This window comes from Phoxinus phoxinus, assembly GCF_949152265.1.
Source record: "Phoxinus phoxinus genome assembly, chromosome: 5".
NCBI lineage: Eukaryota > Metazoa > Chordata > Actinopteri > Cypriniformes > Leuciscidae > Phoxinus > Phoxinus phoxinus.
In genome coordinates this window covers 41,484,372-41,497,061 of record NC_136880.1, presented here as the reverse complement: position 1 = coordinate 41,497,061, position 12,690 = coordinate 41,484,372, and the positions used below count along the sequence as shown (strand labels likewise).

General features: G+C 35.2%; 1 protein-coding gene across 1 annotated transcript; it reads left to right on the top strand.

Moving 5' to 3' along the window:
- The first annotated feature begins 1,498 nt into the window (after positions 1–1,498).
- On the top strand, positions 1,499–11,290 carry rab8a (RAB8A, member RAS oncogene family). The gene is made up of 7 exons (XM_079612752.1): positions 1,499–1,686; positions 5,706–5,766; positions 9,612–9,672; positions 9,817–9,894; positions 10,552–10,641; positions 11,021–11,086; positions 11,179–11,290. Exons 1-7 carry the CDS (start codon positions 1,563–1,565, stop codon positions 11,254–11,256), a joined length of 558 nt encoding a protein of 185 aa, XP_079468878.1. The 5' UTR covers positions 1,499–1,562; the 3' UTR covers positions 11,257–11,290.
- Positions 11,291–12,690: the final 1,400 nt, after the last annotated feature.

Genomic DNA, 12,690 nt, shown 5'->3' with positions numbered 1-12,690 from the left:
TAAATGATACCATAATTTACTCACCCTCAAGCAATCATAGTGTATATGACTTTCAGGCTAACACAATCAGAGTTATATTAAAGAATATCCTGGCTCTTCCCAGCTTTATAATGGGAGTGAATGTTTTTTTAAGCCCAGAAAAGCGCATCCATCCGTCATAAAAGTAATCAGCTCCAGTTGGTTAATTAAGGCCTTCTGAAGCAAAGCCATTAGAAAACTATCCATATTTATAACTTTATAAACTTTAATCACTTGCTTCTGGTAACATGAGTCTAGTTCAGGCGGACGAGTGACCTCTGACCCAACGCATGACGGATGAATCTTAGATATCATATAATAAAGGCTAGATGTCTCGTCCGCGCTGCTGGCCAATGGAGGTCGACGTCCGCACACGGCGGCCATCTTGCCACAGTCAGCTCGCTCACTCGTAACATTGTGTTTTAATGGTGCATGTACTTTTTAAATAACCATAACTTGCTCAATTTTCTACCGATTTTCAAACGGGTTGGTTTGTTATAAACGTCAGAGATGTAGTTATGACACTGCATACTTATGAATAATTATAATATTATATATTTCAACATGTTCAAGCATCCAGAATTATAGCCACGTTAATAACGTTTGTAAGAAACCAAACCGTTTGTAAATCCGTCAAGATTTCAGCGAGATAAGAGTATTTGTGTTCGTGCAGATCACTGACCTTACAGAAAGCTTGCCTGTGACAAGATGGCCGCCGGGTGATGCCGTTCGAGACTCCGCCTTAAGACATCTAGCTTTATATTGATATCTATGGGATGAATAGTAAGCTTAGGTGAGAGTCAAACAAATAGAGCAAACTGAAGCTCCTCCCACATTTCTCTTTGAAATTTCTCGTTTTAGTTTAGATTTCTAATTAATGACTGGTGTTTTGTTTTGTTCTATCCTCTGTGCTTACGCGTTCGGGTCAGAGGTCAATCTTCCGCCAGAACTTACCTCGCGCACGGCCGTTACCAGAAGCTAGTGATTAGCCTATAGTTTATAAAGTTATAATTATTAATATTTTTCCTACAAAAACGCATGGCTTCGCTTCAGAAGGCCTTTATTAACCCCACTGGAGCCATATGGATTAATTTTTATAATGGATGGATACACTTTTTTGGGCTTCAAAATACCATCACTCCTCCCATTATAAAGCTTTTAGGAGCCAGGATATTCTTTATTATATCTCTGATTGTGTTTGGCTGAAAGAAGAAAGTAATATACATCTAAGATGGCTCGAGGGTGAGTAAAACATGATTTTTGGTGAACTAGCCCTTTAACTGTGTACTTTGAGCGTTTGACGTGGCCGCTAGCACAGGGCGAATGAACGAATACTAGCCTACTATGACGAAGGCATATCTTATGAATATTAATGAGGATGCGTGCCCCCACGCTCAAAGGAAGCTTTGAAGTACGTCAGTATGACCTCATTAATATTTAAATTCGAAGCCTTCGCCGTAGTATGATTGGTCAGTTCCTCGGCGCCGTGCGGATTCTGCGCTGTCTGCTAAAGTACCGGGCGGGATTTCCGCAATACATTCAGTATGGCGAAGACTTACGATTATTTGTTTAAACTGCTGTTAATCGGGGATTCCGGTGTTGGGAAGACCTGTGTGCTGTTCAGATTCTCGGAGGATGCCTTTAACTCGACGTTTATTTCGACAATAGGTATTTATATCTTATATTTATATCGGATTGTTAGTGAAACGTCAGGCTGTGCTAGCGGCTAAGCTAATAGACAAGTAACTGTGTTAGCTCTTCCTGAGTTGTGTTTTGTTTCTAAACTTTGACAGGTTCGCTGGTGTTTTGTAATTCATTATTTTGTGGTGTGATATAGTGTGTGTTTAATGAATATTTCTGCTGCTTTGTTGGTTAGCATCCAGCTGCTTTGACAGAATGACTCAGACATTAAATGATGGGTTTGCTTTGGTTTTCATTCTTATTTTGGAAACTTTTTCTTTTTCAAATGGATAGAAGCATTATATAAACTGTTGAATATCCAATTAAATATATAAAAAATATATGTGGTTCGAAACCAGTTAGACAAAATTGTCACCTGTTTCACACACACTATAAGATGCAATATTTTATTTATATAATAATGTAATATTCTTGTCTACTTTCAGTTAAATAGTGTTTCAGAAAACGTGACTGTTACTGTGGTACTACCAATGGTACAGTTATGCTAATATCAGACTGTGATAGGCTACTACTTTGCTATATACATGATGCTGAATGAATAGGCTACCATATACTTTTTTTTAGTGCAAGTTACTTTATAGAATGATATTAATATAATATTAAAACAGTGATATTGACATCAACTTGTTCAACAATGTGATGTTGTAATATGTGAGAAAAAAACAAGGCTTCTATTATCATTAGGGATGGGCAAGCATTAATCGCATCCAAAATAAAAATTTGTGTTTAAATAATATATGTATGTGTATTGTGTATAATTATTTTGTATATATAAATACACGCACATGCTTGTATATATTTTAGAAAAATGTGTTATTTATATATAAAATATTTATATTTATAAATGATATAAATTATGTATAAATATATACATGCAAATAGTTCTTTTATATATATATATATATATATATATATGCATATGTGTGTATTTATATATACAAAAAATAACTTATTTTGGATGCGATTAATCGTTGCCCATCCCTAATTATCATGTCTTGTTTGAGTGTAATGATAACTGTTAAATGGGAACTAACTTTCTTTCTTTTATTTTATTTTGTGTGTTTAGATCAATGGATAGTGTACCCAAAAATTCTGTCATTAATTACTAATTATTCACCCTCATGTCGTTCCAAACCTGTAGGACTTTCATTCATCTTTGGAACACAAATTAAGATATTTTTAATAAAATCTGAGCCGGTTCTGTCCCTCCATTGACAGCTACTCAACTTTGACGCTTCGTAAAGAGATTGTAAAACTAATCCATATGAATATTGTGGTTTAGTCCAAATTATCTGAAGGCACAATTGCTGTTTATGATGAACAGATTTAATTTAAGCTTTTATCAGCGAACATATACAGAAGCTCAAACAAACCTGCTTGTGACGCATGAGAACAAACCTCATTGGTTCTTGCTGAAGCTCAAACGTGCTGCGTAACACGAGAATGAACCTCATTGGCTCTTGCTGAAGCTCAAACGTGATGCGTAACACTAGAATGAACCTCATTGGCTCTTGCTGAAGCTCAAACGTGATGCGTAACACGAGAATGAACCTCATTGGCTCTTGCAGAAGCTCAAACGTGATGCGTAACACTAGAATGAACCTCATTGGCTCTTGCAGAAGCTCAAACGTGATGCGTAACACGAGAATGAACCTCATTGGCTCTTGCTGAAGCTCAAACGTGATGCGTAACACGAGAATGAACCTCATTGGCTCTTGCTGAAGCTCAAACGTGATGCGTAACACGAGAATGAACCTCATTGGCTCTTGCAGAAGCTCAAACGTGATGCGTAACACTAGAATGAACCCCATTGGCTCTTGCTGAAGCTCAAACGTGATGCGTAACACGAGAATGAACCTCATTGGTTCTTGCAGAAGCTCAAACGTGATGCGTAACACGAGAAAGAACCTCATTGGCTCTTGCAGAAGCTCAAACGTGATGCGTAACACGAGAAAGAACCTCATTGGCTCTTGCAGAAGCTCAAACGTGATGCGTAACACGAGAATGAACCTCATTGGTTCTCGCACGTTAAGCGAACATGCTTGAGTTTCCGTTTACTACAACTAATGTGCGAGTTGAATGTTTATATGTGAATAAAAGCCTAAATTAAATCTGTTCATCATAAAAAGAGATTGTGTCTCTTCAGAAATGTTTTACTAAACCGCTCAATTCATACGGATTAGTTTCACGATCTCTTTATGAACTTTTCGAAGCGTCAAAGTGGTAGTTGCGTAGCTGTCAAAGGAGGGACATAAATCTCTCAGATTTCATCAAAAATATCTTAATTTGTGTTGTGAAGATGAACGAACGTCTTACGGGTTTGGAACGACATCAGTAAATGATGACACAATGTTTGTAACATTTTTGATAAACCTTTAACCAGGAAAGAAAAAAACTCACTGAGATTAAGATCTCTCTTACGGGAGTGTCCTGGCCAAGATAGGCAGCGGAAGTTACATAGACCATTTTTACATAGAAGTTGCAACACACATAAACAAACATCGTTACATAAATATAAAACATGCATCTGGTTAGAAACATTTACACACCATTAATTTACTCTGATGATTGTTTAATATTTAAATTGACCACAAGATACTAAATTTTTTAACTTCATCTCAGTCTGGAGAAGATTCCAATCTGAGGCCGCGGCATATTTAAAAGAGGTTTTACCAAGAGTAATTACTAGGCAACTTCTGTTTAATAAGACAGCAAAGATAAGAGGGCAGATAACCCAATATAGCTTTGTCAATCAAAAGATACCAGTGCGTTTTTCTTCTAATATTCAACGACGACCAACCAACCATTTTGTATAGGTCACACAATGGTGTGTTGAAAATCTACAATCAGTTATGAATCTCAGAGCACCATGGTACAAAGCATCTAGAGAGACAAGAAGATAAGCGGGCGCGTGCTCATACACTACATCCCCGTAGTCAAAAACTGGTAAAAAAGGTAGCAGACCTCTCATTAAATGAAAAATGAAAAACATGACTTGGTCGAACTAACCCTTTAAATTAACTTTACGATGGTCCAGATCAAGGCGTTTCAATGTTTTAGATTCCACAGACCCACAAATATGATTATCCTCATGGAGGGACACCAATCCTAAAACTTAAAAGACAAAGATTTATATAAAGACCCAATTTATACTATAAAAATATTATAAACGTATAAAATATTATTTGCAAAATATTTAGTTCCTAATTCCTATTACGTAGGGCTGTAAACGATTAATCGAATCCAAAATAAAAGTTTGTGTTTACATAATATATGTGTGTGTATTGTGTATAATTATTTTGTATAGGCTATACACACACATGCGTGTGTATATATTGAAGAAAAATGTGTTAGTTATATATAAAATAGTTCTATTTATATTAGGGCTGTCAAAAGATTAATCACGATTAATCACATCCAAAATAAAAGTCTGTGTTTGCATAATATATGTGTGTGTACTGTGTATAATTATGTATAAATACACACACATTCATGTATATATTTAAGAAATATATACATTTATATAATTTATATTATATATAAATATGTTATATATAAATATAACCAATTTTTCTTAAATATATACATGATTGTGTGTGTTTTTATATATATAAATAATTATACACAATACACACACATCTAATATGTAAACACAAACTTTTATTTTGGATTCGATTAATCGTTTACAGCCCTACGTAATATTATTCGCTCTGATAGATGTTTATATATATGTTTACCGGTCATACTTACGTTTTTATTACTTTGCAGTATGAACTGGTGATATGAAGTGTCTAGCTGGTTTGATGCTTGGCTTTGTCATTATGTTCATCATCATATATCATATGTTGTTGTATGGACGTCTGTGTTATGTGCATTGCTTTTAACACCTAAAAGTATTCTGTTGTTGGACATTATTGAAAGAGACGCTGTATTGGGTTTGTTCTTCAGCCTATGATGCCAGTTGTGCTGTGTATTTTCTCTTCCAGGTATCGATTTCAAGATCAGGACAATAGAACTAGATGGCAAGAAGATAAAGTTACAGATATGGTGAGTTTCTAGTCGTCTTTCCTTCTAGTCAACACTAACAGTAGTCTACATTTGAAATGGATCAAAAAAAGTTGATCAAAGTTGTCCTAAGACAAGAACAGGTCTTGATGAAAGCTTTTGATCCCCTTTAAATTAGGGCTGTAATGATTAATCGCGATTAATCGAAATCCAAAATAAAAGTTTGTGTTTACATTAGAGGTCGACCGATAGTGGATTTTACCGATAACGATAGCTAGGTTGGGCCATACTTGCCGATAACCGATTAATGAACCGATAGTTTTTAAAATTGATACTGGATAAAAAACAAACATAACACTCCAAGTAAAACAGTGCTGAACTTTATTATAAAAATAAAAAAACTGTATTGAACCATGAAAACATGTTAAATGAAATAAATATATAAATGTGAATAAATATTTAAGTCAATAAAAGACATTCATTCAAACTGAAACAAAAAGTAATACTCTAAATAACAAATAAAACCAGTTACATTCAAAATGTAACTATTTAACTGTTCTTTTCAAGCCAACTTAATTAATAAAAAAGTAACAAAATTTGTATTAAAGTGAAGATGAAAAAAATAAATAACCGAAATCGAATGCTTTTCTGATTCGTTTGTTTCTGTCGGCTGTATGAACATATCAGTTTGCTTACGTCTCTAGCTTTAAATATGCAACTTCTCTGCATATTTAATGCATAAAAGTGACCAGCTGGATATGAACTAATGCAAATAGAGGTAACAATTGTGACATTAAACATTCGGGCCGGACTTACGTTTATGTTTGTCAGTGTTTTAACCGCTTGAGGTACTACTAATGTTAGCGTCCTCTCAGCCTCGAAGGCAAACAAACATACTGTTGTGCTGTTCTTTCTCTACTAATGCAGCATTTAGTCAACAAATGAATCACTTTATAATGATATGACAAAATGTACTGTATACATACATTTGAGCTGTCGGTGCTTTAAACGCGCATCTGATGTCAGCGCTCTCCGAGCAGCATGTGCTCTCAGTGCAGCACGCAGAATCACGTGTCGAAATAAACAACACGAGGCACAAGTTTTTATTACACCTCTAGAGGCCGCTCTTGTACTGCATCATGCCAGCAGACCCTTCTCAGCTCTTACATGTGTAATGAATGACAGCGCGCGCTTCTCAGCCGCTCCAGCAATGGACGCAACCAGGAAATACTATCGGTATTTTTGCCGATAACGATAGTTCCACCTGTCAACAATCGGTGCCGATTAATCGGCAAAACCGATGAATCGGTCGACCTCTAGTTTACATAATACATGTGTGTGTATAATTATTTTGTATATAAATACACACACATGCATGTATATATTTAATAAAAATGTGTTATTTATATATAAAATAGTTATATTTATATATAATATAAATCATATAAAAATATATATGCTAGGGGTGTAACGGTACGCAAAAATCACGGTTCGGTACGTACCTCGGTTTTAAAGTCACGGTTCGGTTCATTTTCGGTACAGTAAGGGAAAGAAATGCAAACATTAAACTGCTGGTTGTTTGAATGTTTACTATAAACTTTTTTTTGTTACAATTTGTTTACACTTTTTTTAAACACTTTTTTTATAAAATATAATATATATATTTATTATTAACGTTTTATTATTATATATATAATAAAATAAAAAAATTATAAGGAATAAAATACAGCTGCAAAGTTCTCCACTAAATAAAATACTCCTAAACCAATATCACATAAAATATAATGAATAATATACATAACTATGGATTACAGACAGTGAGTGCAGCATTACCAATCCCAGTTTGTATGTAGTTCTCAAAGAGCTTTGTAGATATGCGCGTTGCGCTTGAGCGCATGAATTTTTTTTTTAAACATTTTTTTTAAACCACTTCAGCGGAAATCCCGCCCTGCAGCCGATTTCATTGGTTTAGGTTACAGTGACGGGTAGGTTTAGGCATAGACATTATGTCTATGGGTTTAGGGATCAGGTGATTGTTTGACATGAGCATGACCAATGAAAACTTTAGAGTCAGCTGCAGGGCGGGATTTCCGCTGAAGTGGTTTAGAGGAAAAAAAAAATTCACGCGCTCAAGCTCAAGCGCAAGCGCAAGTGCAACACGCATTATCTACAAAGCTCTTCGATATCTATGGCAACACAACGCAGAGACTTCCGACACTTAATATGTTCGTGTGGAAACTCGGAATTGACGTATGTTCCGCAGAATCCGTACGAATACATGTACCGTTACACCCCTAATATATGCAGTATATAAATGCTAATATTTCTCAAATATATACATGCATGTGTGTGTATTTATATATTCAAAATAATTATACACAATACACACACATATATTATGTAAACACAAACTTTTATTTTGGATTTCGATTAATCGCGATTAATCGTTACAGCCCTACTTTAAATGTTGACTATGTAGTTGAACATTAGCAGTTTTGCTGCCATGAGTGACTTCGTATTGGAAAGTAAATTAGAGAGTTTAATGAAGGAGCTTTTGTTTGACTTGTGAAACCATAATTCATTTCTCCTTTACATTGAGGCACATGTTAGTGGTTGTCTTTTGTCATTGCCCTGGTATTGAGGATGTCCTCTTCCAAACCACATTTCTGCTGGGCCACAGTTTCAAGACTACTATTGTTTGATAATTGTTTGCATTCAACTTTCATAAAAGCTTACAATGACATTTAACATCAAACAGACATTGGGGAAAACAACAGATCTTACATTGTACAAGAGTATAACATTCAATTCTCCGTACAATTTTTTATACACTTATTTCTAGTGACTGAATTCAATGTGTCATGGAGATCTTTACAAAAATAAATTAAAGGAGGGTGTTATAGACATTACTTTAGCTTTATGTATGTGAAGCTTTCCAAGAAGAATTATTAACTTTAATGTGTTATCAATTATATCTGAGCCAGTATAGACCCCTTTTCAGTTAGTAAACATGGTGACGTTTTTTTGTGGGCGGAGCTTAGTTGGTTTCAGAACGATCCCTCTGGCCGCTTCATTATCGCTAGTTTATGTTATGTTAGCTTGTTTTTTAACAATAACTGGAGAAAATTGGATTTTATCTTAATGTGCAAGGTCACCCACTGTTCAGGACCACGATTGTTATTTGCAAAAGTTAATTTTAATGGACGGAACCAGATTGGCCGACCCGTACACGCTCACTCAATGATGGACGATCTGACCGGATTAACGTTAACACTTCCTCCGGTTGAGAAGCCTGACATCTACACCGAGCCGATAGAGAAACTGAGCGTAAAGAGAAACTGAGGGCATATACATCTTTAGATGCCTATATAACTATGTGATAAATGCTCACGTACAAGACTTGTGTGGTACGACCCGAGGTTCTGCATATCCAGCGCCAAGAAGACGACGATGTAAAGAGTGACATTACGGTGCAATTTTAATCATGTGAATATTTTCTAGAAATAAAGATTCCAGATACAGCATATTCAGTTTTTGACTTTGTATTTGATTACCTTTTCTTACCAGGTTCTTCAAAAAGTCTAGTCGCAATCAATCAAAACTATAATCATAGATGATTCACAAATAATCACAATCATTTATAAACCATTATGCGATACAATTTAAAACTGGAGCCTGTACTCCGTCAAATCTAGAACACAACAACACAACAAGATGACATTTAATAATAATAATTTAAGCTCCTTATTATGTAGCTGAATCTGTGGTGGTTTCTATTGGCCGCCTCCAGTTTTCACTCGTCGGTGCAAAAGAGGTCTATTACAGTCCAAGAAGACAATCACAGCCTCATCTATTCTGATTATTTTGTTATTGTTTGATATTTACAGGGACACGGCAGGACAGGAACGATTCCGCACGATCACAACGGCGTATTACAGAGGAGCAATGGTAAGATGATTCTCATGTATGATGAGCTTCAGTAATATCAGCTGTCGGTCTTGCCTGTTAAATGCTATAATAATACTAATGCTGTCGTCTTTATAATTGCAAGTGTTTTGCACGGTTGTAATTTGTCTTGTGCTCTGATCTCAGGGTATCATGCTGGTTTATGATATAACCAATGAGAAATCATTTGACAACATCAAAAACTGGATCCGAAACATAGAGGAGGTGAGTGTCTCAATGCCTGATTTATCTGCCTTCAATAATATACTTCAGATTGTGTGCAATGTTTCCATTTGGTTTTTATATTAGCATAAATAGCTCAAACTGTACAACCATGGGTTTAATTCCCATGAGAATGCATGAACTGATCAAATGCATAGTTTAAATGCATTGCAATTTGCTTTGGATCCAAGTGTCTGCCAGTTGCATGAATGAAAATGTAAATATTTACATGTGGGCATCTTTAGTCATTGCACCTCACTGGGTTTGGTTACACTTTATTTTAAGGTGTTATTGTTACAGTGTAATTATATATTTAAGTAACTACATGCACTTACTATAGGGTTAGGGTTAGGATTAGGATTTGGTTGAGGGTTATTTGCATGTAATTATGCATATTTTACTGGTATTGCTATCATGCTATGGTAAGTACATGTAACGTGTAACAAGGACAGTGTAAAATAAAGTGTTACCCTGTTTTTTTTGTTTTGTTTCTAGCATCTTGTGCCGTTTGCATTGTGCTTTTAATATGACAGTTTTTGAATACAAAAGCATGTGTTATGCTTATTATATGTCTGTATGTAGCATTGCACATCCACAAAAGTGTTTGAATATTTAACAGCAAATGATTACAGTGCATGTTCTTGTTTGTGTTCAACCCAGCATGCATCAGCAGATGTAGAAAAAATGATTTTGGGGAACAAATGTGACATTAATGAGAAGAGGCAGGTGTCCAAAGACAGAGGCGAGAAGGTAAGCAGACCATGTTTGTTCTCTTATGCCATTAAAAAACAGTTTGCTTTGATATTAGGGCTGTAAACGATTAATCGTGATTAATCTAATCCAAAATAAAAGTTTGTGTTTACATAATATATGTGTGTGTATTGTGTATAATTATATATATATATATAAATACACACACATGCATGTATATATTTAAGAAAAATTTGTTATATATAAAATAATCGCGATTAATCGTTTACAGCCCTAGATTATATTATTTAATTTAATTGTATAAGATGCTACAGCAATGATAAAAGCACCTTCCACAATCATTTAGTTAATGATCCTCCTGCATCATCCAGAAAAATCATACTTGTATTTTGAATCAAATCTGCCTGCACCCCTTTAGCTGGCGTTAGAGTACGGCATTAAGTTCATGGAGACGAGTGCAAAGGCTAATATCAACGTTGAGAACGTAAGTGTATGATTTATGATGAATCCTCATTTCATTTCCTTATCATATCTGAGCGTTTAAAGGTCTAATGATGTTTCCTGCTCTACTCACAGGCATTCTTAACGCTCGCCAGAGACATAAAATCAAAGATGGACACGAAATTAGTAAGATTTTCCCTTTCCGTGCTTTAGATTTATGTGTAAAAATTAATTTAGATTTATAATTGGGTAACACTTTACACGGTTTCATTAGTTAAAGGATTAGTTCACCTCCAAATGAAAATTTCCTAATAACTTACTCACCCCAATGCCATCCAAGATATCCATGTCTTTCTTTCCTCAGTGGAAGAGAAATTAAGTTTTTTGAGGAAAACATTTCTGGATTTTTCTTCGAAAATGGACTTCAATGGCAACCAACGTTTTTAAGTCCAAATCAATGCAGTTTCAAAGGTCTTTGAAGTGCTTCAACGGCACGATCGCAGCCGAGGAAGAGGGTCTCATCTAGCGAAACGATAGGTCATTTTCTAAAAAAAAAAAATTATATACTTTTTATCTACAATTGTTCGGATTGAGCTAATCTGCAACGCGCTGGGAACTACGTCATCATGTTGAAAGGTCGCGCTCGATGGCGCCGGCGGAAGTACCGCCCCACTGTTTACAAAGCGACCGTGCGAAGGAGGATAGTTCAAATTGTATTGTATGTTGAATGACATATTTATGTCTTTGTGTCATATTATTGTTTAAAATGGTCCTTACGTGTGCGTATCCTGGGTGTTTAAATCGCTTTGTAAACAGTGGGGCGGTACTTCCGCCGGCGCCATCGAGCATGACCTTTCAATGTGATGACGTAGTTCCCGGCGCAAAGTATATACATTTTTTTTTTTTTAGAAAATTACCTATCGTTTCGCTAGATAAGACCCTCGGCTGCGGTCGTGCACAGCCCGTTGAAGCACTTCAAAGACCTTCGAAACTGCATTGATTTGGACTTCAAAACGTTGGTTGCCATTGAAATCCATTTTTCAAAGAAAAATCAAGAAATGTTTTTCTCAAAAAAAACTTAATTTCTCTTCCACTGAGGAAAGAAAGACATGGATATCTTGGATGGCATTTGGGTGAGTAAATTATTAGGAAATTTTCATTTAGAGGTGAACTAATCCTTTAACTACATTAGTGAGCATTTATTAAAGGTGCAGTAAGTGATTTCTGAGAAACACTTGATATTTGAAATCAACCCAAACAAACACGCCCTCCCTTCATTGCTCCGCCCACAAAATGCTAGAGTGGATGTCTCCTTATCACAGCTGAAGCAAAGCTGGCGGTCAAACGTTTGGAATAATAATAAAAAAATGTTTTTGAAAGAAGTTTCTTATGCTAACTTGATTCTTGATAATTATTCTGAACCTTTGACCACCCGAAACTCGAAAAATTTGAATATGGAGCAAAAGTTCATTTATTTTTGTAATTCAATTTAAAAGGTGAAAATAATATATTATATAGACTCATTACATGCAAAGTGAGATATTTCAAGCCTTTATTTGTTATAATTTTGATGATTATGGCTTACAGCTTATGAAAACCTTTTCACAATATTCTAATTTTGAATTTGGGGTTTTCATAAGCTGTAAT